This window comes from Camelina sativa, chromosome 5 (assembly GCF_030686135.1).
Source record: "Camelina sativa cultivar CO46 ecotype springtype chromosome 5, ASM3068613v1".
NCBI lineage: Eukaryota > Viridiplantae > Streptophyta > Magnoliopsida > Brassicales > Brassicaceae > Camelina > Camelina sativa.
Window position 1 is genome coordinate 6,383,013 of NC_141884.1, and position 27,660 is coordinate 6,410,672.

Here is a 27,660-nt window from a genome sequence, read left to right on the forward strand (position 1 = left end):
ATTAATATCTTGTAGAATTATTTTTCATGAGAAATGCTTTTATGTAGTAACAAACTATATATTTTTCTAAGTTAGACAATATAGTTGGAATTTAAGATACAAATTACTTAGACAACAAAAAAAAACAAAAAAAAAAACCCTTCATGGAAAATAGGAATGATTGCATTTATTAGAAGAAATTAAGAAAACGTTCAAGGAATATGCTTCGACGTTGACGACAAAAGAGCTAGCCAGGTTTGGGATCAACAGTGACCCACTCGTCACGGTAAAGAATCTGAAGGCCTTCGGCGTCGTCTTGAAGAAGAAGCGTCAAGAAGCCGTAGTCTGAGTGAGGTGGCATCCCTAGCGTCAGCTCCGGCTCCGGACAAGGCGGATAACAATTCACCACCATCAACTGACTTCCCTCTGGCAACTCCTCCACCATCAAAATAGAAGAATTTGGTAAAAGATTCTGAATTATATCTCTAAAGATGTAATACACATATACCTTTGAACTACCTGTTTTCGAGTTTAATACTTAAAACACATGTGCTAAAAGTCTTTGTTAAATTTCTTGTTGTTATTTCAAAATTTAAAATATCTATATTTTATTTTTTGATATTTTAGAAAACGAAAAAAAATGTAAATGTGGGAAATCTTACCTGAAATCGGAGGGAGAAGAAGGCCAATAAGGAAGATAATCAGGCAGACGATGTGCGTAGAGTTTCAAGAAGTCTCTCCAACAAAAGACATTGTCTTTGATCTGGTTGAAACTCGTGCCGTATCGTACTGGAGCCGACATGTATTTTGATCTCTCCTCGTACGGTAGCTCGAAGAATCTCTTACACACTTCTATCATCTTCCTGCTCACATCAGAAACAAATGGTGATACATAGATGCATCTTATATAAGAGCGCTTCCACCCACCTAAGGCTAAGTAAACCAAACAAAGCCAAACCACCAATAATTAAAAAAAAATAATAAAAAAAAAAATCTCAAATGAAGAGCCCTAACATGTTCATATGACCATGATCAATATGATTCGTCACACTTTCCACAACCAAAATAAATAAAATAACTAACACAAATACTCTATTGTCCTTGGCTTTCCCATATCTCGTATGACATCTTTTTTATACCCTTTGGATGACCAATAGCTTCACCTCAAAATATCATACATCAAACATATTTTTATATCGTGTAGCTCATAACCAAATTGAGTTCACATATATGATATATGACCAATTGTTATAACTATATATGCAAAATTGACTACACATCCCATTAGAAAAGAAAAAAGGAACAGTATGCTTACTATACGTACATCTATCTCGCTATTGTAAATTTTTGGTTTAATTTTGCATACTTACACACATTATATTTATAAGAAAAAAAGTTAACAAAGAACAAATAATTAGTAGAAGATTTAATGCAAGACTCTCTATGCTTTCATCTTCTTATCAGCAAACACGATTTCGGATGCTTCGCGAGATTAAGCAGTAATTGTATTGCGTCCAATAATGAAATTACTTGAATGCGCCAAATGAAGGGGTTAATTCATATGTCAACCCCATATCAGCAGCCTTTTTAAGCAGTAATAATAGTGAAATTTGATTGATTGGAATAGTTGGATATGGCTTATTGAAAGGGTTTATAGTCAAAGATAGTGTGGGCTTAGAAATATTCTTGTTAGGTTAGAATAGATGCCACAGAATGAATATATTACAATATCTTAGTGTTAATGACTAGTGACATACATGAAATTAAACTTAAACTGAATTTAAAATTTAAACTTTCATGGTCAGGTTATTTTTGACTGATACAATGGTGAAGATGGTTCAAATGCTTATGCAATATGAAAGTGAGGGATTGATTTTAACAAGAGAATTTTATCAAAAATGCCATGTACAGTACCCAACATTTTGGTTAATGCCATTTTTCTCAATTCCTTTTCCCGCTTGCCACAACCCCATAACTGAAATACTATTATACCCTTCTTTATTTTTAACACAAAATAATAATTTAACACAATTTTTTTTTCCAAAAAACAAATCTCTCTCTCCTCATTTTAACTCTCGACTTTTATGTTTCTCCATCTTCATTCTCTCTCGATTTTTCATCTTCTTCTACCTCAGTGTTTCTCAGTCTGCTGTTGGTGCTACACCACAAACTGAATCTTTTTTTTTGGGTAAAACAAACTGAATCTCTTTCTGCAAAACTCCAACTGTTTCAGTCTTTAGTCTGCATATAATGGAGAAATTCTTCATCAAGACACAATTCTCTTCAACTGAGACCTCTATCTGATCTATTTGCCTCTACCGTGGCAGGTGAAACCGCTAGGTCTTGTTCCAGAGTTCTTATACTCGACCGCAGGCAGAAAAACCCGCAGGTCTGCAACTCCGGTGGACCAGATCCAGCCGACCAGGTTTTTTTCCATCCCTATTATGTCCTTCGTTCTCTTTAGTGGACTATATATGTTTGGTAATGCGTTTTATGTCCATTGCTAACAATTAAATTTGTCCACACTTGAGGTCTGCAAATCTGGTGTTCGGTGGACCAGATCCTACCGACCAAGTTTTTGTCTACCACTATCAAACTTGTCCACACTGTAGGTCTCCAGATCCGGTGGACCAGATCCAACCGACCAGGTTTTTGTCTACCACTATAATGTCCTTCTATCTCTTCAGTGGACTATATCCGTTTGGTCATGTGTTTTGTTTCCATTGCTAACAAAAAACTTGTCCACACTGCAGGTCTGCAGATACGATGGACCACATCTAGTAGCCAAGATTTTTTTGTCCATCACCATTATGTTCTTCGTCTCATGAGTAGACCATATCCAAGGTTTAATATGAAGATTTGTGTCCACTACTAACCCAAAACAATGTCCACACTGCATATATGCAATTCCGGGAGACCAAATACAACGACCAAAGTTTTTGTCCACCACATTGTTACAAAATGATGAACAAAATGTTTACAAACAATTAATGTCAATCTTGATTTATTTTCAAAATCTTAATTGTAAATGTTAATAATCAATGATTTAATGAAAGGGTATTTTCGTATTTTTCATATATGGCACAAAATAAAAAATGGCATTTTTGAAAATGAAAATTAGAAAGTGGCATTTTCCACAACTTTTGTTTGAAAAGTGGTATTTCTAATAAAATTCCCTTTTAACAAGATGATGATGTATATACTGCATAGCTTAGTCGAACCTTCTATGCCACGCACGTGCCTTAGCCTCAAAAGTCAATACCATAATCTATCGAACCGGTTATATTGCATGAATGCATGGATTTATTTTGATAGTCACTTAAATTTCAGCTTTCACTGGGTCATAAGTAAGTTTAAGGCCCAATAACATTTTCCGAAGAACACTCAACATTGAACCTGACCAGGGTATATAGTAGGATCCGCGTGTTTTCTTAATATTGTTTTCCATTTTTGCAGTAGATTATTTCGGTAATAATCTAAGATTATTTTGTTTAGTCTTAATTTGCAGTAGCAATTTCGGTAATAAGCCATTAAGAGATGGTTATTTTTCTAGCAACAAAATTGAAATTATGTTCGTAATTGGTAAATATGAACCCTACGTCAAAAATTATTACTTTTTAGGTGGTCCAAAGGCCTCACACTAACCTTTCAGGTTTCGTTTTCAGTGGTCAGCAGCAGCTGTCGACTTTATGTTATTTCCTCATACATCGAAATTTCGTAATACAGCAGATGTGTCTTATGGGTGGTTGCCTAAAAAAAAAAAGATGTGTCTAATGAAATTTACCCTCTAATATAGAAAAACACATATTGTTTGCAAATAAAAAATGTGAATATTATAGTAAATATTATATATGGACGGCATAATACAATGTAATCAATTCGTTTATATCCTTTATTTGGTCAGTTTTTAGCAATCTTTTCTATATTTCTCATACATTATTTACTCTTGTCAAACATATGTTCCTTTTCTTTTTACCAAGCTTTTGTTTCACCTTTTGGGATTTTCGTTAGCCTAATTAAATGAGTCGAATATTAAGGTTGACTTTTTATTGTGTTGGTGAAAAAGTCAATCTTCAGATAAATACTTTGGTTATCCTATATACACATACTGTATATCGCTTTTATACAGTAATTAAGAAATCTCTACGTACCCTATGAACTTTTCATAAACAAATATGTATGGAGAATTTAAGTTTTTGTGAGATTTTCCCAAACAAAGATTATTTAAAAACAAAATACTTGAAAATAAAATGCGTGCCTTTATTTAGTTGGTTTATTACATAACAATAAATGAAAAACAGAAGATGAGTGTAAAAGCAACCCTCATAGACCTGTAAGAATTCTTATTTGCACAAACTACAAAACCATTTAATAAATATTCTGTTATACTAAACCAAAATGGTAATATTTCATAAGAAGTTAAAGAAAAATAAAAATCAGGGAATCTTTTATTTGGATAAGAGACGATCATTGACAGTTTCCCTCGATGTAAAATTCCAAATCATGATTACATTACATAGATGTGATGAAAATGTATCTTTTTAAACTTCATTACAAAAACAAAGAAAACGCTACTGACTACTACACGTCCTTTTATTTAATTTTTTCTTGTTAACCACAACGCGCGGTTCTAAACCAAATCCAAATCATTGACGTCCGGTTTAGCAATTCTCTCGGCAGCGTTATGAATAAATGACTTAAATATTTTCCCGCGTATTCCTATCCTTGTAGTAAAAGCTTTAATATTTGAGGTTGATTTGGTTCGGTTTATATTTAAACAAGGCTCGGTTTGGTTTATAAACAATTTTTTTATTCTTTTTTTTACTTTCAAACAAACCATTTTAGTTTAGTTTTCTATAATTTTTGTTTATGATTCTTATTTTCAGTCTATCTCTACACTACACTTAGGAGGGTGTATTGAAACAACGATTTTGGAGGATTTTAGAGATTTAGTAAATTTGGAATTTTGATAGATTTTAGGGAAGTTCATATGATTTTTGGTAAAATTCTTTCAAATCCCACCTAAAACTATGAGATTTGGATTTTTGTTTTTTTAACTAAACAAACCCTCTCAAATCCTCCATAATCTCTAAAACTTATTAAAATCCAAATCCACAAACTGTTTTGAATAACAGTGGATTTTAAAGTAGATTTTTAAATCATCAGTTCATTAACGGTGGATTTCAGGAGAATTTTTAAAATCCATGATTGAATAACATAGGATTTGTAACTTTTACACAAATCACTTAAAATGTCAAGTTGAATACACCCCCTTAAACTTTCACACTCTTTTAATTTTTTGGAAGATGATCATAAAATATTATTATATATACACACTATTTTTTTTTCTTTTAAAAATGATCCTTAGCTTGTAAAATACAACATTAATCATGGATGAATTATGTCACTGTATATGATATCAATTAAACCAAATATCCAAAATTTTGAAGAAACCCCAACTATTTGTAAACTTTCATACACAAATACTATTTTTGTATTGTGTGTTAATAATTTAGGCCTTCAATGAATTTTTCTCAAAACAAAAATCAGATTTTTTTTTTATTTGTTTGAGAACAAATTACACATTAACCTTAGCTTGTAAAATACAACATTAATCATGGAAGAATTATTTCTCTGTACATGATATCAATTACTCTCAACGGTGCAGAATCAAAATGTATGCTAGTGTTTAGTGTACAGAAACGAAAATAGACACTAAAATTAGATAACTAGCGTTAAAAGCATCATGTGCAAAAAAGCTATGACACCAACTCATAAGGACGTTTATGAGTCTCAAATTTCTTAAATGCCTAAACTACAAAACCATATGCATAAATTGCTGAATATAGAAACATTGCATACAAAGTTGAAGAGGTGAAAAATTAAAAATTAAAACAAATTAAGAAAATTCAGGGAATCTTTAGTTGTGATGACAGTAAGAAATATCAAATGAAAATTGGGATACTAATTGACCAACATCATCATCATCATCTTCCCCAAGTTTTATAAAAAAGGAAAGAAGCTTTTCTCCTCATTTCATCTTCCCCAAGTTTTTTTAAAAAAAGCTTTTGAACTCTTCAAAAATTTCTCTACATTTCATCTTCTTGATACACTATGTCTATCATGCTTTTCCTCATTTTCTTTCTATCCATCATCTCTCCAATTCAGATGGATTCTCCTAAATGTGCTAAGTTCTCAAAGTTTCCCACCAAGGGATACTCCATGGTGTTCAAGGTATCTCTTCAAGGTTGTGGAAGGTTCACAAAGATCCAAGATGCCATTAATGCAAGCATTGGCTCAACTGTAACCAAGACCCTCATACTCATTGATTTTGGAATCTATAGGTTAGTCTTTCACTCTAATCTTCTTCCTTTTCCTTATAATATTTAGATGTCCTGTGGTGTCTAATCATATATATATTTTTGTTAGGGAGAGAGTTTTTGTTCCTAAGAACAAGAACAACCTTGTGATGCAAGGTATGGGGTTCTTAAGGACATCTATTGAATGGAACAACACAGCTTCTTCATCCCATGGAACATCTGAAAGCTTCTCAGTGGCTCTCTATGGAGATCAATTCACTGCCAAAAACATAAGTTTCAAGGTAAGTTGTCTCATTTTGAAGTATAATTTACTGATTTTCGTATATCATTTTCTCTGATTTTCTTATATCATATTCTCTGATTTTCTTATATCATTTTGAAGTATAATTTATTAGTTCTATGGAAATTTTTGTTAAGTTGTCTCATTTTAATAACAGAGAAATTTTTTTGCTTGGAACTTAAGATACTGGTAAAATAAGTAAAGTGGTCTTTGTTCTGTTTTATGGTTTTAAAGAGATGTATCATCATTCGTAGATAGTTTAAATTTGATAGAGTATCTAATTAAAAACTTCCTCTGTTTTATGGTTTCTAATGATTGTCTCTCTTTCTTACACAAAATTTTGAGATATTGTTTCCTCTGTTTTATAGTTTCTAATGAATTATTTACTTCGTTGGTGGATAGTTAGACTTAATTGATGTATCTAACAAAATTTTCTCTCTGTTTTATTGGTATCTAATGATTTTTTCCCCTGTTTTATGGCTTCTAATAAACTTCTCTACCCTTAACGTTTTGTCATTTGCATGGTATAAGAACACGTCTCCCGCACCCAACCCCGGAGCAGTCGATGCACAAGCCGTGGCTCTAAAAATTGTAGGTGACAAAGTTGCCTTCTATGGATGTGGCTTCTATGGGAACCAAGACACACTATTAGACCAAGAAGGAAGGCATTACTTCAAAGAGTGCTTCATCGAAGGATCTATAGACTTCATATTCGGTAATGGGAGATCGCTTTATGATGTAAGAAAAAAGATACAACAATATGATTATTAACGTTTCTCACATAGAATTTTGACATGTAATTAACAATCCGAAACCATATACTTTCCTCCTTTTCAGGATTGCATAATTCATTCCGTAGCAAAGGAGAATACAATCGGGTGTATTACGGCAAACGGAAGGAACACGTTAAGAGACCGAACCGGATTTGTTTTTGTGAATTGCCAAATTAAAGGAAGCGCGAAAGTTTGGCTTGGGCGTGCGTGGAGACCATATTCGAGAGTTGTCTTTTCCAAGACATACATGTCAAAAGTGGTTTCTCTTGATGGGTGGAATGATATGGAACATCACAGTTCGCAAAAGACGGTGTATTACGGAGAACATCGGTGCTACGGACCTGGAGTGAATCATAGTCAACGAGTTCCCTATGGGAAGCAACTCACCGATAGTGAAGCAGCTCCTTTCACCAACATATCCTTTATCGATGGTGATCAATGGCTTTAGAGCATACCAAAATCTACAAGCTTTACTTATCCTTTGTTTATGCAAGTAATCTATGTAAGATTAACTGCTTTTTATCTTTAAGACTTATGTGAAAGAATCCTCTGTTTGTTGCCTTTTTGTTTTCTCCATTAAGATTGAATGAACCAAACCCGAAGCATCATCACAGATTTAGGCCAAAACATTATAAACCAGGAGTAATAATCTCTCAGTGTGGATGATAACTAGATGCAAAAAGCACTTTGGACTCAACCAGCATAAAGAACAAAGATAAAACCAAAAGCATCATAACAGATGTAGACTAAGTAATTATAACTAGGAGTAGTCTCCATGTAAGTAACACCATCATCTGTGTTATTCAAAAAGTCCTGCAACTAGGTATATAAATGATCATGGATTGTGAAGGTGTCATTTGCATAATACAGGAAAAAGCGGTGGACTTGTGTAACTTGCTTTGGCTACTCAGTGCTTGTTGTTGCACTCGGAAGGATAGACTCCAAAGGGGAAACGGAATTCTGAGCAAAAGAATTGAATCCAATCTATTCAACATTCTTTAACACATTTACCATAAACACATCCTCTAGAAGAAATTTTGTATCAAGCGAAGACAATGTTTACAATCTATGACACTAGATCAAAACCACAGCTCCAGGAACTTTCGCAAACACAGCAAAGCTAGTGAGTGAAACAGGGCCAAGTCTTGATCTTGAACTTTCTCATACGGCAACTTCAGAGAATTCTCTGGTTTTGACACTGCAGCCACGACAGAGCCTACTCTTGGTACAACCACACACAGGGTCATCATACACTGAAAGGGTCGCTCCTACTGACTTAGAAACTGAAACTAAAAACATTACAGCACTTCCTCCCTTGATGATGGCATAGATGACCCTAGTGTATGCAGGTTGGTCAAAGAAGGATTGGTTGGGAAAGGCCTTGTAAATAACCAGTTTGCAACACTGAAAATGCCGGGACTGAATGTAGACGATGAGTCCATCATGTTGGATATGACGACTCCCTCAGCTGGATGCTAGCTGGAGGCCGAGGGAACCGTGATGGTCGAGGCTAGTTTCTCATGGTTTGGTTTCTTTCTCCACAAGCAAAAGCTTCAACCTGTTTTCTCATGTTATATCATTCTAGAGTTGTATGCATTACTCTATCAAAATCTAAACTTATCTCTAAGAACTTCCTAGAAATGTATTTGGGATATTCTGACCCAACTGAAAACACTCAATAGGATCAGGGACAAAGACTCTACGTTTACCTCATTTCAGCATTGTGGGTGTGGCCTTATCCGTTGCAAACATTCTATAACCATCACTTTATCCATCTTCATACACCGGTCGAGTATACAGTATAAAATAGATAGAAACAGTTGCTTCTTTCATTTCAGGTAACGCCGTTTTTTCTTTTTTTTCGTTATTAATACAATTCTCAAATTTAAAGGAATACTAAACCACAAGAAACACGCCAACATGAAAAATTGGTTTTCATCAAACCAAAATAAAATTTTCTTTTTTTTGACATCGAACTTATCAAAACTAGCTCAAAAGGTTTTACACCTAAAAAAACAAAAGAGTTTCTGTTTAAAGACGACTTGACATATATATCATCATCACATACACATCTATAGAGAACTAAGAGAAGGCTGTGGAGACGGCGCTACTTCTTTCCGCAGCCATAGAGAGGTCGGTGCTCCTTTTCACAGCTGTGGGCAAATGGTGAGGCATCAAATATCATATAACACTATTCCATATACCTCGGAGGAGCTTCGATACAACAGAAATACTCTATTCTCCATGGCTTTCCTATATACCTCCTATAACACTATCCCCTTCGGATACTCAATATCTTCACCTGCAAATATCATACATGTCAAACAATATTTTTATATTGTGTTACCTCATAGTTCATAAACAAATTGATATATGACCAGCTCTCTGATATGTCTATATTTTGTCTCCTTTTAGCATATGTTTATCATGCATTTAGCTAGGACAACTGATTGTTTTGCAACATTTTCTAGTCTTTTCTATACACTTTGCATGTCTAGGTAGTTTTTGCATCATTCTTGCATACATTGTGCACTTTGGAGTATTTCAGGTATCTAGGAGACGTTGGGAACACATCGCTCAGCATCGCCGTTCGAGTGGCCATTCGAGTCGTCCTTCGAGCCACCGGTCGGGGGATTCAGCTTTCGACGTCTTCATAAAAGTTGTATAGAATTGAGTCATCTTTCCAATGCCGTTTATTTCAAGCTAATCGGAGCTGTGGTTCAAAAGTTATCATCGTTTTAGTGGAAGTGTATACATCCAGCTCGAGTCGCGCTGTCGTGCCGTTCGAGTCGCGCTGTCGTGCCGTTCGAGTCGCGCTGTCGTGCTGTTCGAGTCGCGCCACTCGAGCCAACGCCATCACTCCACTCGAGCCAACGCCATCACTCCACTCGAGCCAACGCCATCACTTGAGTCGCGCCATCACTCCGTCATCACACATCCGCTCGAGTCGCGCCATCACTCCGTCATCATACATCCGCTCGAGTCGCGTCATCACTCCGTCGTCGACTACCGTTTGAGCCGACGCCATCACTCACTCGAGCCACTTCTCGTTCGCACATGTCAGGAAGACGTTCCATCTTACACGCTTCAGGAGATTCCCAAACCGACTCTTCATCTTGTCGTTTTAAGTTTTAGGGAATTTATGTCTTTACTATAAATACGTTTTGTGAAGTCTTTGCGACATCATCTTAGTTTTTATCTCGTTTTTATTTTGTAAGGTTTCCCTAGCCACCGAAAACCATTCTCAGACTTTGTATCCAGATATCTTTTGATACATTGAGTATTTGCATTTGATTTCTTCTACAAACTTGTTTATCTTATTTTTACCTATCTAAGAATGCTTGTTTCAATGTTTTCTGAGTTTGTATTGTTGATGATGATTTCTGGATCTGAGTAGTGCGTTAGTTCTTGAGGATGGGATAGATTAGGTGGAGGATCTTAGGATGTAGGGTGTTTAAGCTTGATTTGTATGATTCCCTTCTGGACTAGAGTTAGAATTACTAGTTTCTCTCTGATCAATTGGAACTAGGTTCGAGACATTTCCACACCCAAAAGGTGTTCGATGAAATGTCTGACCAACTAGTGCTAGAGACTTACGTTCCTAGCCTAAGAGATTAGTTGTCTAGGATGTTTGTTGACGTGAATGAACTTGTTTGTCATGCCTGCTCGACCACGTTTCTCTAGCGAGAGCTATGTATGGAAGTGATTGAGTCTGAGTAGCTTTTACCGAGAGATTGGATTAGCTAAGTTGTGATGTTCATTGTTTAGGGATAGATTGCTTGTGGTATGTTAAACACTCTGTAGACTAGGATACTCCACCGACATCAATTACTCCCATCCTTAGGACTTTTATCCTTTTGATTGATATTACATTCCTGAGATTGTTTCGCTTCTTGCTTTTTAGTTCATGCTTAGACTCGTTTCTGTTTTTATTAATTTTCATTTCTTGTCTTGCATTCTCGTTTCTAGTTCTAGAACACATTTCCGTTTGCATTTTTTGTCATTCTAGGATTGTTAGAAAAAACACTCTTTTTGAATTGGCTTGACTTGTGATTCCTTGATTGCATCTTGATTGCTAGCAACATCCCATTTTGATTGACACCTTAAATACTACAACACTTAAGGTTAATTGAACCTACTAGGATAAGACACACAAAAATCCTAGTATCAATTTGGCGCCGTTGCCATTTGGGATTCGTTTTGTTACATTTGAGATTTCAAGTTTTGTAAGATTAAGTTCTGTTACACTTATCATTCTGAGTACTGACTTGTTTTGGTTGTTTGCTTGTTTGTTTTGCATCTTAGGAACCTGTTGATTGCAGCATTGCATGCACACCAGATCAAGAGGACATCAGAATCTCCTCCCTGCTATCGACGACATCAATCGGTTACAAAGACCACGACAAGCTCGTCCACCTACTGATCATCCCGTACACGTCACTATGGAACAACAGCATGAACCACATCAGGGACCGCGAAACATTGGTGCTGGGGATGCACCGAACACTCACACTCAACGTGCTGGAATCGTCCCTCCCGCCGTGCAGAACAACAACTTCGAGATCAAAAGTGGTCTGATCACTATGATCCAAGGAAACAAGTTTCACGGGTTGCCTATGGAGGATCCACTTGACCACTTGGACGAGTTCGACCGTCTTTGCAGTCTCACGAAGATCAACGGCGTGAGTGAGGATGGTTACAAGTTGTGCCTCTTCCCATTCTCCCTTGGAGACAAAGCTCATCAATGGGAGAAAAACCTTCCCAAGGGATCAATCACCACCTGGGATGGTTGCAAGAAGGCATTCTTGGCCAAGTTTTTCTCCACCTCTAGAACAGCACGTCTCAGGAATGAGATTTCCAGCTTCACTCAGAAGAGCTCAGAATCATTCTGTGAAGCATGGGAGCATTTCAAGGGTTACCACAGCCAGTGCCCACACCATGGTTTCAGCAACGAGTCATTACTGAGTACTCTCTACCGTGGTGTCCTTCCCAAAATACGTATGCTGCTTGACACCGCTTCTAATGGTAACTTCCAGAACAAGGACGTTGATGAAGGTTGGCCATTGGTGGAGAATCTCGCTCAGTCTGACGGCAACTACAATGAGGATTATGACCGCATATTTTGTGGCGACGCTGGGTCTGAAGAGAAGTACAAGAAGGACCTCAAGAATGTCAATGAAAAGCTTGACCGTATCTTGCTGACTCAGCAGAGGAGCGTCCACTTCGTCTCTGAGGACGACCCTTTCCAAGTTCCAGATGGGGAGGGTGAGCAGAGTGAAGAGATCAGCTATGTTCACAATCAAGGTGGATACAACAAGGGTTATAACTCCTATCAGATGAACCCCAATTTGTCTTACCGGAGCACCAACGTTGCAAATCCACAGGATCAGGTGTACCCTCCTCAGCAGCAACAACAAGATCAACAAAAACCTTTTGTGCATTACAATCAGGGATTCGTCCCTAAACAACAGTTCCAGCAAGGATACCAAGCTCCCTCAGGACCACCACCAGGATTCCGCCCTCAACCAGTACAGCCTACTCCAGCCCCAGATCAAGAAATAAAGCAAATGATGCAACAACTTCTTCTGGGTCAAGCTAGCGGATCTCTGGATACTGCTAAGAAGTTTGCTGAACTCAGTCAGCGAATGGAGTGTTCATACAATGATCTTAATGTCAAGTTTGAAGCTCTTAACTCCAAGATGAAGTACATGGAAGGCAAGACTGTTTCTACTTCTACCCTAACACTTGGCCAACTACCTGGAAAAGCAGTTCAAAATCCCAAAGACTATGCTACTATCCATGCCATCACCACCCAAGCTGTAGATATACGGCTCACTAAGGACAATGAGAGTTTAGATGGGGAGGATTTTCTTCAAGATGTAGTTCAGATAATGGATCCCGTCGAGGTGCTCAAGGATCCAATTAAGTCAGCCAAGCAATCTGATCCTGAAGCTACTAAAGAACCTGCTGCTCCCAAGGATAAACCTGTGAGATTCATTCCTCCACCATACAAGCCACCTCTACCATTTCCAGTGAGGTTTAAGAAGCAGCTTACTGAGAAGTATAAAACTCTGTTTGAAAACCAAGTCAAGGAGATTGAACTTAGGATGCCTTTGCTTGATGCATTTGCACTTGTGCCTCAATATCAAAAGTTTTTAACTGATTTGGTAACAGAAAGGACCAAAGAGAAGGAGGAGATAGCTAAAGGAGCTCAAGCTAAGGCTCTGGAAGATGAGAGGGTAGTGCATGACATAGGTGGGGTTATTCATGAATGCAAGGCTGTTATTCAGAAGATGATTATCCCAAAGAAGCTAGAGGACCCTGGTTCTTTCACCTTGCCTTGTTCTCTAGGTCCATTGGCCTTCAAAAAGTGCCTATGCGACCTTGGTGCTTCAGTAAGCCTCATGCCACTCTCTGTAGCTCAGAGGCTAGGATTCAACGAATACAAGTCATGCAACCTCCGCTTAATATTGGCTGATAGGACTACTAGATTGCCTCATGGTCTATTAGAGAACTTGCCCATCAAAATTGGACAAGCTGAGATTCCTACTGACTTTGTGGTGCTGGGAATGGATGAAGAGCCTAAAGATCCACTAATCCTGGGAAGGCCTTTCTTAGCTACAGCTGGAGCAGTCATTGATGTCAAGAAGGGGGTGATTGATCTCAATCTGGGTAAGAATTTCAAGATGAAATTTGATATCAAGGATGCTAAGAAGAAGCCAACTATTGATGGGCAGACCTTCGTGATTGAAGAAAAAGATCAGAAAGCTGGGTTTGACATCTTTGAGGGTGTCAATGAGGCAGAAACAAGAGTTTGGGTAACCAAAGAAAAAACTCGAAGGTTCACTCAACCGTGTTCCAACTCGAGTGCAGTTGTTGCTCTCCCTAAGCGTCATGACCTGCTTCCTAAACTTCACCAATCGCAAGAGACAAGTCCTCCCGCGCTTGACAGTTTGTCTGAACTCCAAACTACCAAGATTCTAGGGGATTCAGTGAGAGAGTTAACAGCTATGGTGAAGGAGATGAGTGGGCAAATCAAGAAGCTCCAAGGTACAATGAGAAGTTCTCCTGCAAGGAAATTAAGGTGGAGGTTTGGGATAATGAAGAAGAGCAGTTCATTTGTTGTTGAACCTGGACAGAATGTTAAAGAGTATCTGGCTAGACAAGACATACCAGAGGGGAGCTCACCACCTCGCTATGACCCTCCCAAAGCATAAGGAGTATGCAAAGTCAAGCTAGGGACTTTAAACAAGCTCACTTGGGAGGAAGTCCCAAAGGTATCACTGTAAATATTTTTTAGGATCCTTGTGTTTTTGATTTTGGTTTTTAGTTTTATTGTGTTCAGGAATCTACAGAAGGGAGTATGAGCAATACAAAAGGAAAAGTGAAAGTAACAGTCAAAAGGGCCAATCGACCAGGAAACTTAACACGCGCGGAAATCGACTAGACCGTCAACTCATCTCACCTGTGACCTGTTCACTCGACCACCATCTTCACTTGTCATTCGATTCTATCATCTCCTACTCGACCGGCGACCTCAACGCAAGTAGCACTTCCGTCGCTACCGTTCACCACCACTCGAGTCGGCACCATGCGAGCCGACTCGACCCATCCGGCAATTCCAGCTCGCTACACGACTTGACCGATGCAACTTGATCCTCTGTTCCGAAGTATCCCGCTCGAGTCAACTCTACTCACTCGACCCACATCGACCTGCTCTCCACACGACCTGCACGAAGATCCACTTGCGAATCATCACGACGTTGCGACTCGACCGGACCATCTAACACAAGTCGACGACATGCAGTGCGACGAGCAGCCGATCACTTATCATAACACGCAAGCGATTGAGCAACAAGTCGACCAACCAGCTGAGACCACACCCGCGGATCCCGAACACGGTGAAGGACAGAGCCATTATCACGCACCAACTCCTTGGGCGAGCTCCGACTCCTTCTTCTACTGCTGAGATACTCCTACCTTCCTTTGTATATATCATTTCATTTCTGCATTGTTTCTGTTGTGATTCTTAAATCCTCCTGCAAATTTTTCTTACATAGGAGACTGTGTAATTTAAGTTTGGGGGAGGGTTTGAGATGATGTATCTGATGTTGTGTCTTGTGATTCTTATTTGAAATTTTTGCATCATATCATGTTTGAGTCTGCTTTCATCTATTTGCATAGAAAAACCCAAAATAAAATTGAAAAAAAAATTCGAAAATTTCCACAAAAACAGAGTGTTCATGTAGCTTGCACTTGCATATTAGGATTGAGTCTAGTGTCATTCGTATAGGTTTGTTGCATTAAGCATAGGTGTTGATGATGATTGTAACCTTGGTAGCATGCTGGATTCAATAGGATAGGATCAAGGCCCTTGTTGTTAGTTCTTTGATGCATGTTGATTGAACTTGAAAATGTAAGATTGAAGCATGTTTTGAATTGACGTCATTCCCTATCTATCTGAACCTAATCCTGACTTGCAATTATCTTGTTATGCATTGAAGTTGAACTCATGGATACCATATACATACTTGGATTGTCTTTCACATTTTTTACCACCCTTGTCAATCCAAGTAGCTGATTCCCATCTTTGGAACAGTTTCCCGCACCCTTAACCAACCGTTCTTTCAAGCCAATTGTATTCTTGAGTGTCAGGTCTTTTCCGAGTTGAGCTTGTTAGAAATTGTTAGGTTCTAACCGACAAGAGTAGGATCCTGTGTAGCTCTAGTTCGCGTTATCCGGACTAGTAGGACTAGGTGAGAACTTGACATTGGGTATTGGGTATGGATTTGTGCAGAAAAGTAAAGGGTAGAAAGTCTTAAGGAAGGGGATGTGTTTTCAAAGTTTACAAGTCTAGTAAAGGATTTGGGGTGAGCAAAGTAAAAAGAATAATTGGTTCTGGGCATGAAATTAAAAAAAAAATAGACAAAGAAAAGAAAGTAAAAATGCTTAAGATGTCTAGAGTCTTCAGAAGAAAAGAGAATGAACCATAGTGATATTAGAGTTTTCCCAATCCGCTAGAGTGATAAGAAGTGAACTCTTCCTAAGACCAAATCTAAAGAATGAAATAATGGGTTTGAGATGAAGTTTCTGATGAAGGATAGAGATAGGTCCAACTTCGGTTTGGAATGTTCTTTGGGTAGACAGGGCGCTGCTCTTTTATGCATCAGTTGGTTTCAACCTTTAGCCTTCTCTTAAGCTCAACTCTTTTCATGAGAGAACCTTGTTATGTATCGATGGAACCACTTCAGAAAGAGACCACATTTGTCTCTAACCTTTCACCCTAGCCAAATGAGTTCAATGACACTGCATAGCTTGATTCATGGTTCTTTGTTAATAAATGTTAAAGGGGGTGATTGATAGGATTGCATGTGTAGATCAAACGAATGAAATTCCTTCACCACGCATCATAGAACTAAAAACAAGGACCTTGATTCTAACTACTCTATTCAGCATGTTTTAGGTTCTGAGACCCCATTTTCACACCTCTTCTCCATACGTTGTTCTTGATCGTTTGCTTCAGGGAAAGCAAAGAATAAGTTTGGGGGAGTTGATATGTCTATATTTTGTCTCCTTTTAGCATATGTTTATCATGCATTTAGCTAGGACAACTGATTGTTTTGCAACATTTTCTAGTCTTTTCTATACACTTTGCATGTCTAGGTAGTTCTTGCATCATCCTTGCATACATTGTGCATTTTGGAGTATTTCAGGTATCTAGAAGACGTTGGGAACACATCGCTCAGCATCGCCGTTCGAGTCGCCATTCGAGTCGTCCTTCTAGCCACCGGTCGGGGGATTCAGCTTTCGACGTCTTCATCAAAGTTGTAGAGAATTGAGTCATCTTTCCAATGCCGTTTATTTCAAGCCAATCGGAGCTGTGGTTCAAACGTTATCATCGTTTTAGTAGAAGCGTATACATCAAGCTCGAGTCGTGCCGTTCGAGTCGCGCTGTCGTGCCGTTCGAGTCACGCTGTCGTGCCGTTCGAGTCGCGCTGTCGTGCTGTTCGAGTTGCGCCACTCGAGCCAACGCCATCACTCCACTCGAGCCAACGCCATCACTCCACTCGAGCCAACGCCATCACTCCACTCGAGTCGCGCCATCACTCCGTCATCACACATCCGCTCGAGTCGCGCCATCACTCCGTCATCACACATCCGCTCGGGTCGCGCCATCACTCCGTCATCACACATCCGCTCGGGTCGCGCCGTCACTCCGTCATCACACATCCGCTCGAGTCGCGCCATCACTCTGTCGCCGACTACCGTTTGAGCCGACGCCATCACTCACTCGAGCCACTTCTCGTTCGCACATGTCAGGAAGACGTTCCATCTTACACGCTTCAGGAGATTCCCAAACCGACTCTTCATCTTGTCGTTTTAAGTTTTAGAGAATTTATGTCTTTACTATAAATACGTTTTGTGAAGTCTTTGCGACATCATCTTAGTTTTTATCTCGTTTTTATTTTGTAAGGTTTCCCTAGCCACCAAAAACCGTTCTCAGACTCTGTATCCAGATATCTTTTGATACATTGAGTATTTGCATTTGATTTCTTCTACAAACTTGTTTATCTTATTTTTACCTATCTAAGAATGCTTGTTTCAATGTTTTCTGAGTTTGTATTGTTGATGATGATTTCTGGATCTGAGTAGTGCGTTAGTTCTTGAGGATGGGATAGATTAGGTGGAGGATCTTAGGATGTAGGGTGTTTAAGCTTGATTTGTATGATTCCCTTCTGGACTAGAGTTAGAATTACTAGTTTCTCTCTGATCAATTGGAACTAGGTTCGAGACATTTCCACACCCAAAAGGTGTTCGATGAAATGTCTGACCAACTAGTGCCATAGACTTACGTTCCTAGCCTAAGAGATTAGTTGTCTATGATGTTTGTTGACGTGAATGAACTTGTTTGTCATGCCTGCTCGACCACGTTTCTCTAGCGAGAGCTATGTATGGAAGTGATTGAGTCTGAGTAGCTTTTACCGAGAGATTGGATTAGCTAAGTTGTGATGTTCATTGTTTAGGGATAGATTGCTTGTGGTATGTTAAACACTCTGTAGACTAGGATACTCCACCGACATCAATTACTCCCATCCTTAGGACTTTTATCCTTTTGATTGATATTACATTCCTGAGATTGTTTTGCTTCTTGCTTTTTAGTTCATGCTTAGACTCGTTTCTGTTTTTATTAATTTTCATTTCTTGTCTTGCATTCTCGTTTCTAGTTCCAGAACACATTTCTGTTTGCATTTTTTGTCATTCTAGGATTATTAGAAAAAACACTCTTTTTGAATTGGCTTGACTTGTGATTCCTTGATTGCATCTTGATTGCTAGCAACATCCCATTTGGATTGACACCTTAAATACTACAACACTTAAGGTTAATTAAACCTACTAGGATAAGACACACAAAAAACCTAGTATCACTCTCATAACTATATGTGCAAAAATAGACTACATATCCCATTAAATCTTTTTTTTTTTTTGAAGGAACACAGCAGGCTTTTAACTAGTCGCCATACATATCTATTGCTAATTTTGGTTTGTGAGGAAAATAAAATTATAATAATAAAACTTGAACAAATTCTTACATTGATGAAAATTGAAAACCAAAGAGAGACATTTGCTATGGTTTGCGCGACAAGTAGATTTGGGTGCGTGCCTCTTTGCAAAGCCATTAAGATGTTTATATAATAATACTTGAGAGAATCCATCACATAAATGATAATCTTATATTTTTCAAAAAAATGGTTATTTTAATTTATGGAATACATACAATCTTTTGTAATTTATATATAACTAGTTGGCCACTTTATGAGAAGGAAATTGTAACCACAACTAATCACAAACAAATTGTGGTGATGCATAAGCATAAGAGCGCACTTTCAATTCACCCACCTAAGTAAATCAAACAAAGCCAAATTAAACCAACATTAGTGAAAAAGAACGAACCAGAAAACAAGACCCCCAACAGATCTCAAGTAAAAAGGTAGGGAGATTATTATTTGTTTTCAATTTGTCATCGCACATTTTGATAAACAATATATATATATATATATATATATATATGTAATTATTATTATTTGTTTTCAATTAAAAGGTAGGGAGATTATTATTTGTTGAAAGACTTGATTAAAAAAGAGATGACATGGGTGATGGAGACGGCGCTTCGCCTTTTCGCAGGTATGAAGACGGCGCTGCTCTATCTCGCAGAGCTGGAGACGGCACAGCTCCTTTTCGCGGCGGTGGAGGCTGAGGTACACCTTCTCGAAGAGGCGGGCACCTCTTGATGCATTCTTTCCTAAGGTATTCAGGGAAGCAAATCCAAGGAGCTTCGACACAACACAAATCCTCCGATGAATATGGCTTTCCCTCAAATCGCGAAAAACATCTTTCTATTCCCTTTGGATGTCCATAATCATAATCTTCTTGACCTGCAAATATTATGCACCAAACAACACTTTCATTATTAGCTCATATATAAAATCAAACGTTAACCATGTAGTAATCACAAAAAAAAAAATTACTAACCATGTACAAACTGAATTCGTATGGACTAATTCTAGTGTGTAATACGTACATTTAAAAGGCTTTAACAAAAAGTAAATATATATACATTGAAAATAACACACACATGCTAATAAAACCTTGCATATATATCGTTAGTTTTTATTTGTGGGAGAAAAAATATTAAAACAAATTCTTACATTGGTGAAGACCAAAAAGAGAAACAATTATGAGGCCGATAACCAAACTCTTACAAGCCAACATATCCTCCTCTCTTTCAATTTTCTTATGACTTATGCAGAACTTAGATTTGTGTGTTTACCCCGGACTCAAAGCCATCAAGAATACATCGATCGCATAAATGTTAGTATGACGTTTTTATTGTTTCCAAAGAAAACAAAAAAAAAAAGTTAATTTTATGGAAGACTCAATTATATGTATTAATTAATTCATATTTGTTTCCTTTGTTTCGTCGGTTTTTATATTTGTTGCCTTCTTTTGGCAATTGGTTCTACATTCTCATTAATTTCTGTTTTCCTTTCCTTTTTTGTTGGTCAACATATTTTTATTCTTTCCTTTTAGACAAGATTTTTAATTTTTAGATTTTGTGAACCTAATTAATGATACATTATTGACTAAAATAAAATAAATAAAAAGTTACATGTGAATGTGAGGGTACAGTGCTTGACGTTCTTCTTCTTTTTGGCTAGTTTGGATCAAGGTTTAAATTATTATTTTTCTGTTTTTTTACAGATCGAATTATGTTTGGAGTTTTGGACATATATCCGAAAATCACTTTTACAAATTTAGATAGTAAAACTTAAGACTCGCCGAGTCGAAATCTGGATACTTTGAATTTTGAATCCAAATACTAATTATTATTTTTCTATACAACGAAGAAAAAACATTTCCCGCGATTTCACTTAAAGCAAAACAAAAAAAAATGAAAAAAATGAATCTCTGTTAAAATTTTGTTAGAGAATTCCATTATCTCATTTGAGAGAAGAACGCAAAGCAATAATCCGAAAAAGAAAATAACGTAAAAAAAAAATGATAACGCCAATGTTAATTTGGGAAATCTGACCTGAAGTCGGAGGGAGAAGAAGGCCAATAAGGAAGATAATCAGGCAGAGGATGTGCGTAGAGTTTCAAGAAGTCTCTCCAACAAAAGACATTGTCTTTGATCTGGTTGAAACTCGTGCCGTATCGTACTGGAGCCGACATGCCTGACGACATGTATTTTGATCTCTCCTCGTACGGAAGCTCAAAGAATCTCTTACACACTTCTATCATGTTCCTGCTCACATCTCCCTCCATCCCATGATTCACCACCTACATGCCCATTGGCATTAACATAACTAACTTGTTTAGCAAGCAAGCTAAATATAACTTTGTGTAAGCTATGGCTTACTTTAACCATTTGGGTTTTGGGAACCAAACTGGAAGAAGCCGTAGGTTTCGCATTGGGTTTTGGGTTAGGTCCAAGAAGCTCAACGAGATCTATGAGGGGAAGCTTTAGGTTTTGTTTTGGTTTGATGAGCTTGTCGGATTTAGTGAAGATGGGTCGGTCAGGTTCAGGCCATATATATTTGGTTGGCACTTTGGTCACACCATTGTCACAAAGATGTTTCACACCTTTTTGGTATTTCTTGTTCTCTTCTTCCACCACCGGAGCTATCGTCGACGGCGACATTTTCCTTCGTTGTCCTGCAAATGATGCATGGCCACGTGCATGCATCAATAATCAGTTAGCAAATATAGAGAAAACTTATCAATGCATGAATGCATGAATTTTATTGCATGAAACAAAATTTCTGTACTAGACCTGGAAAGAAACAGGCAAAAGATTCAAAGAGTGAGACTGATGTTACCTCTGTTTCTAACAAAAAAAAGTTAATGGTAGCAAAACCGAATCGAGACTCATACAGAAACAGGGCAAAACCAAGAATACAGATACAGCCACTATTTCACTTTCACATATGTTTATTTATCAATGTACCAATTGATCAGGAAAGCAAAGCATATTGAGTACCTAGGAAGCAAAAACAAACCAGAAAGGAAGATACAAAATTTGAGAGCATTCGGGAGATTCGCAGATGGCGGAGACGGAAGTAGAGATATCTCCGACGGCAGATGCAGACAGTGTCGCCGTCGTCGCGACGAGAGAGGACTCACGACCAAGTCATGAAACGACGTCGGTTACTATTAACTTTTTGGTAAATTGCAAAAGTTTACAAAGAGTTTTCTATTTCTTAAAACTTAGTACATTTTTTTTTTCTCTTCCTTCGTTCACTCATCATAATTTTTGTTTTCATTATATCTTTTTCTTTAAAGTTGAAATATTGATGAGAAAAGAAAAATTAAAAACTATAGTAAGATATATATATTACATATGATATGATTTGAATTTTAAAAGTAAACACTATATATTATAGTTTATATAGTGTATATTAGCTTTTCATGGTTAGAATAGTTAGTTGTTAAATTATAGTTTTTTGTTGGTTATAGAGTGCAATTCCACCAAAAAAAAATGTAAAACTACTGTGCTGTTTTTGAACCGTTTCTACTTAAATTTTCTTGGTTTGTTATTCTTTTTGTAATTTGGAGACAATTATATATCATGGAATAATTGGTGCCAATCAGTAAAAGCCACCTCTTCTATTTTTCTTGTTTATAGTGTTGTTACGCCACAAAAAACAACCATTTGTTTCTGCAGACATTAAATTTATAAAAATCTAAAATATTTCTCAAATATTTTTATTTAAATATCATACTAAAATTCTGCATGATACACAAAACTTTATCTAATGATTTTTTTTTTATAAAATAACATCATCAATCAATGAACATTTTACATATGAGACAATGTTGCATCGACCGAAGGAGAAGGTGATTCATCTTCTGTAAGCGACGGACACTTAATACAATCTTCGGGAAAGATGACAGGAGTGCATATGGAAGGTCTTTTGATACAATACAAATACTCGAGTTGCCATGGTTCTCCCATAAATTTATGGAAACATCTTTCTATTCCTTTTGGATGATCGGGGTCCGGCTCGTGACGGTCGGGATCCGGCTGGTGACGGTCGGGATCCGGCTCGTAACGATCGGGGTCTGGTTCGTGACGATCGGGGTCTGGTTCGTGACGATCGGGGTCCGGCTCGTGACGATCGGGGTCCAGCTCGTGACGATCGGGGTCTGGCTCGTGACGATCGGGGTCCGGCTCGTGACGATCGGGGTCCGGCTCATGACGATCGGGATCCGGTTCGTGACGATCGGGGTCTGGCTCATGACGATCGGGGTCCGGCTCGTGACGATCAGGGTCCGGCTCGTGACGATCGGGATCCGGCTCGTGACGATCGGGATCTGGCTATTGACCTAAAATATTATTTCAAAATAATTATGTTGTAACAGTAATGAAGATATATTTAAGTATAAATTTGAGTATGTATCAAGTGTAATATTACAGCTCATCTTTAATTAGATCTCAACTAATAATTTTTTTCTATAAAGTGTATGCTAAAATAACAACAAATGTATATTGACCGTCAAAATGGATGTGAAAGACAATATATAGTTCGGTCGGTAAACCGTCGGTAAAAACATTTCTGACGGATTTCTGATAGACAATAACCGACGAATTTCTGACTGACAGTTACCGACAGAATTACCGACAATAGGTACCGTCAGTAATTCGTCGATAATTGTCCGTCGGAAATCTGTCAGAAATATCCGACAGATTACCGACAGAAATATTTTTCCGACAATCTGTACCCGATGGACGTTTCCGTCAGTTTTTTGTCAGTAATCTTTGTTTCCGACGAGAAACTGACGGATCAGCTTGTCAGTTCTAACCTGTTTTCTTGTAGTGATATATGCATGTATGACTAATCTATAATATTTCAGGGAGAACACTGATCTTATTGGATGTGTTTGGAACTTTGGATATGAATCCATCGAATTATATGACAAATGTTAATACGAATTTAGATGGGTGAGATGAGACGAATATACTTGAGTTGAGTCGCATCAACTATAAGTTTTGGTTTGTATGGGAAAAAAAAAACTGAACAAATTCTTACATTGGTGAAGACAAAAGAGAAAGACAATTAAGAGAACGATAAGCAAACTCTTACAAACCATCATCCTTCTCTCTTTCCAACTCCTTCAATTTTCTTATGACTTATGCAACAATTAGACATTGAGAATATATATAGGAGTGAATCCATTACATAAATGTTAAATATAGATTTCCAAAGAAAATATTAATATGTTGACTACAATTTCATGCAAATTAATTCTTTGGTATTATATACATTTTCCTTTATTTTGTCATAGAACATATTTTCCCTTATTTCCTGGTCAACATATTTTCATATTTTGTCATAGAATTTATTTTGTCATAGAATTTATTTTCCCTTATTTCCTGGTCAACATATCCGGATTTCTGACGGATATCAGTTTCTTTTGGTTACTCTTTTGATTCAAAATAGTTTGTTTTTATTAAACTTATTGTAACTCGAAGGTAGATTTTTAATTTTTGCGTAATTAATTCCATCTTACAATTTTCTGTCCAAAATTTTAGTAAATAAATAACTATTATAGTATAATAAATGGGAAAATTCCAAAAAAAAACCCCAACTAATATATGCATATTTTGAGAATTCCTTATTTTGAGAATTAATACCATAGTTATCATAAACACATAATATATGCATATTTATGAAGAAAAATTATGGAATCAATGAGTTTAAGCTATAAACCGTCGGAAATCTGTCAGTAACTAGCGTCGAAAATCAATATCCGTCAGAAATCCGTCGGAAAGTTCTGACAGATTTCCGATGGGTCTCGAAATTTTTACCCGGGAATGAAATAAATTGAAATTAAGAATTTTAGCCATAACCGACGGTTTTCTGTCGGTTTTCCATCGGAAATTTCGATATAACCTAAGTAATTGTCTTCTTCTCCCTTAGCTATCCCGACAATTTTTTATTTTTCTCGATCTCTCCGGCTCTCCCTTCTCCCTTCTCCGGCCAGCGATCTCTCCTTTCTCCCTTCTCCCTTCTCCGGCGAACTCTCTCCCTTCTCCCTTCTTCGGCGAGCTCTCTCCCTTCTCCCTTCTCCGGCCGGCGATCTCTCTCCCTTCTCCGGCGCTCTTCTCTCATCAGATTCCGGCGAAGCTATGACGTAAATTCTCTCTTTCCCCTTTAAATTTCTTAGTTTTGTTAGATATCTTAGGAATATGCTAGGTTTATAAGATTTGATGAATTGGAATTGTTTGGGTGTTATTGATTTGAGGATTTGGATTGTATTTTGGATTTGATGAAATTAATTTTGTGACAATTGAATTTTGATGGATTGAAATTTTGATGGATTGAATTTTGCTCCCAAATTTTGTTAAGTTATTTTTTGAATTGATAAATTGATTTTTGTTAATTGAGTTTTGTAAATTTAATTTTGTTAATTTAATTTTCTTAATTAAATTGTTAGTTGAGTTTTGTTAATTGATGAATTAAATTTTGTTAATTGGATTTTTTTTTTTATGTGATTGTTAGTTGAATTTTGATAATTGATGAATTAAATTAACAATAATTGGATTTTATAGATTTGATGATTTTATTGATTTGATGATTTGATGATTTGATGATTCGATGCTACAGTCTCTTGATGGATCGGAGTCCACTAAAACCAAGGGACGAGTTTTCGGACTAGGCAATCTCTTCGAAGCAAGGTCCTACAACGTGCTTCTCATTTGCTCCCACCCAAGAGTTCCAACCAGAACAAGCTATGCAAAAGAAGGGACGAGGAGTACAAGAAGAGGGACGCAGAGCTAGCAGCGTTCATGAGTGAGACACGGGCACGACATTCCGCTTTTTAGGTTTTCTTGAATTTTAATTTGCTTTCTTTTGGTTTTTATAATATTTGTTTTAAGTTTCTGAATTTAACTTTAATAATATTTTTAAGTTTCTGAATTTAAATATATAAGCATTTCAATTTTAATGCAAATTTGTATAATTATTCTATTTTTTTTGAAAAAACAAAAAAAAAAATTTGTCAGAAATCTGTCGGAAATGATGGAGTTTTCTCGGAACTGTTCTGTCGGAAATCTGTCGGAAACGTCGTTAAACCGTCAGTTATACCGTCGGTTTAGTGGATATTTTCGAATATAGTTCGGTCGGTAAACCGTCGGTAAAAACATTTCTGACGGATTTCTGATAGACAATAACCGACGGATTTCTGACTGACAGTTACCGACAGAATTACCGACAATAGGTACCGTCAGTAATCCGTCGATAATTGTCCGTCGGAAATCTGTCAGAAATATCCGACAGATTACCGACAGAAATATTTTTCCGACAATCTATACCCGACGGACATTTCCGTCAGTTTTTTGTCAGTAATCTTTGTTTCCGACGAGAAACTGACGGATCAGCTTGTCAGTTCTAACCTGTTTTCTTGTAGTGATATATGCATGTATGACTAATCTATAATATTTCAGGGAGAACACTGATCTTATTGGATGTGTTTGGAACTTTGGATATGAATCCATCGAATTATATGACAAATGTTAATACGAATTTAGATGGGTGAGATGAGACGAATATACTTGAGTTGAGTCGCATCAACTATAAGTTTTGGTTTGTATGGGAAAAAAAAAACTGAACAAATTCTTACATTGGTGAAGACAAAAGAGAGAGACAATTAAGAGAACGATAAGCAAACTCTTACAAACCATCATCCTTCTCTCTTTCCAACTCCTTCAATTTTCTTATGACTTATGCAACAATTAGACATTGAGAATATATATAGGAGTGAATCCATTACATAAATATTAAATATAGATTTCCAAAGAAAATATTAATATGTTGACTACAATTTCATGCAAATTAATTCTTTGGTATTATATACATTTTCCTTTATTTTGTCATAGAATTTATTTTCCCTTATTTCCTGGTCAACATATTTTCTTTGTTTTAGACAAGTTTCCAAATTTTCATTACTATCTTTTGGGATTTTGTTAACCTAATTAAGCCATATGTTATTGACTAATATAAATTTCTGCTAATGGTCACATCCATCTCTACATGTGTTGTACTACCCGTTTCAAAAAAGAATTTGTCTATTGCGTCACAAAAGTCTGAAGTAAAAAAGTCACAATAGCTTCTTGTTGTTATTATAGCGTTCGCTTAAATTACAATTTCGGCCAAAAAAGTGTAACATGTTAAACAAATAGATTTTGAACAAAAAAAAAAAATTAAACAAATAGATTTCACGTTTGAGTATCAAAGAACTATATTGTCCCCTCATAGTTCATCGTGAATACACATATTTTAAACTCAGTACAATAACCAAAACTTGTGAATTTTCTACCATAGAACAAAAAAAGAAGATTATATTCATTATCAAGTTCTTGACACAATCTTAAAAATACAAAGAATTCCCTTTGCATATCGACCATCCAAACACGATTGTTGACATAGTTTACAAAGCTAGAATGAAATGATACTTATGTTGTGAAGTCTACTACATTAATGTCTACAACCAAGAAACACAGAGAATGATAAAACTAAAAGCACAATTGGATATGTTTATCAGAGACCAGATTGTGTGTCGGTGATCGATTTTTCCCCAAGATCTAGATGTTAAACTCTCAAAAACCTTGCACAACAGCACAATTGCTTCCAAAGATACAGGTTGTTAGATAAAACAATCTTTATTTTGAAGACTGAGCTCGAGCATCTCATATAAACATATCCAATAACCCTATTCATCGACCAGTTGTAACAGCTTAACCCGTCTC

General features: G+C 36.9%; 3 protein-coding genes, 1 long non-coding RNA gene and 1 other non-coding gene across 6 annotated transcripts; 1 reads left to right on the plus strand and 4 right to left on the minus strand.

Annotated features, from left to right (window-relative positions):
* Window positions 1-215: 215 nt before the first annotated feature.
* Window positions 216-21,552, minus strand: LOC109132821 (putative 2-oxoglutarate-dependent dioxygenase SLC1). The gene is made up of 4 exons (XM_019245225.2): window positions 21,271-21,552; window positions 20,944-21,191; window positions 12,930-12,956; window positions 216-494 (listed from the first exon to the last, which is right to left on the minus strand). The coding sequence occupies exons 1-4, from the start codon at window positions 21,550-21,552 to the stop codon at window positions 227-229; spliced, it is 825 nt and encodes a 274-aa protein (XP_019100770.2). The 3' UTR covers window positions 216-226.
* LOC104788961 (putative pectinesterase 14) lies at window positions 6,148-7,800 on the plus strand. Its single transcript, XM_087452057.1, has 4 exons — window positions 6,148-6,323; window positions 6,409-6,580; window positions 7,111-7,317; window positions 7,417-7,800. Exons 1-4 carry the CDS (start codon window positions 6,148-6,150, stop codon window positions 7,798-7,800), a joined length of 939 nt encoding a protein of 312 aa, XP_087308183.1.
* LOC147943312 (small nucleolar RNA R71) lies at window positions 12,191-12,297 on the minus strand. The gene has a single exon (XR_015558648.1). It is a non-coding gene; the product is annotated as a small nucleolar RNA R71 (small nucleolar RNA).
* Window positions 19,328-20,285, minus strand: LOC104785853 (uncharacterized). Its single transcript, XM_010511142.2, has 2 exons — window positions 20,060-20,285; window positions 19,328-19,786 (listed from the first exon to the last, which is right to left on the minus strand). The coding sequence occupies exons 1-2, from the start codon at window positions 20,121-20,123 to the stop codon at window positions 19,485-19,487; spliced, it is 366 nt and encodes a 121-aa protein (XP_010509444.1). The 5' UTR covers window positions 20,124-20,285; the 3' UTR covers window positions 19,328-19,484.
* A 1,050-nt stretch (window positions 21,553-22,602) lies between the features above and the next one.
* On the minus strand, window positions 22,603-26,618 carry LOC147943313 (uncharacterized). 2 transcript variants are annotated; one of them, XR_015557063.1, is made up of 2 exons: window positions 26,535-26,618; window positions 22,603-23,237 (listed from the first exon to the last, which is right to left on the minus strand). It is a non-coding gene; the product is annotated as an uncharacterized LOC147943313 (long non-coding RNA). The 2 variants fall into 2 exon arrangements; XR_015557064.1 differs by lacking the exon at window positions 26,535-26,618 and adding an exon at window positions 23,942-24,044.
* Between the last annotated feature and the right edge of the window lie 1,042 nt (window positions 26,619-27,660).

Coding starts and splice junctions, on each gene's coding strand:
- LOC104788961 (XM_087452057.1), top strand. CDS start 6,148: ATGGATTCTCCTAAATGTGCTAAGTTCTCAAAGTTTCCCACCAAGGGA. Junction 6,324..6,408: donor ATTGATTTTGGAATCTATAG/GTTAGTCTTTCA, acceptor TATTTTTGTTAG/GGAGAGAGTTTTTGTTCCTA. Junction 6,581..7,110: donor CCAAAAACATAAGTTTCAAG/GTAAGTTGTCTC, acceptor GCATGGTATAAG/AACACGTCTCCCGCACCCAA.
- LOC104785853 (XM_010511142.2), bottom strand. CDS start 20,123: ATGTTGGCTTGTAAGAGTTTGGTTATCGGCCTCATAATTGTTTCTCTT. Junction 19,787..20,059: donor TCTTTTTGGTCTTCACCAAT/GTAAGAATTTGT, acceptor TAATATTTGCAG/GTCAAGAAGATTATGATTAT.
- LOC109132821 (XM_019245225.2), bottom strand. CDS start 21,552: ATGTCGCCGTCGACGATAGCTCCGGTGGTGGAAGAAGAGAACAAGAAA. Junction 12,957..20,943: donor TCTTCTCCCTCCGACTTCAG/GTCAGATTTCCC, acceptor CAGTATCCAGAG/ATCCGCTAGCTTGACCCAGA. Junction 495..12,929: donor AGCTTGACCCAGAAGAAGTT/GTTGCATCATTT, acceptor GAAAACAGGTAG/TTCAAAGGTATATGTGTATT.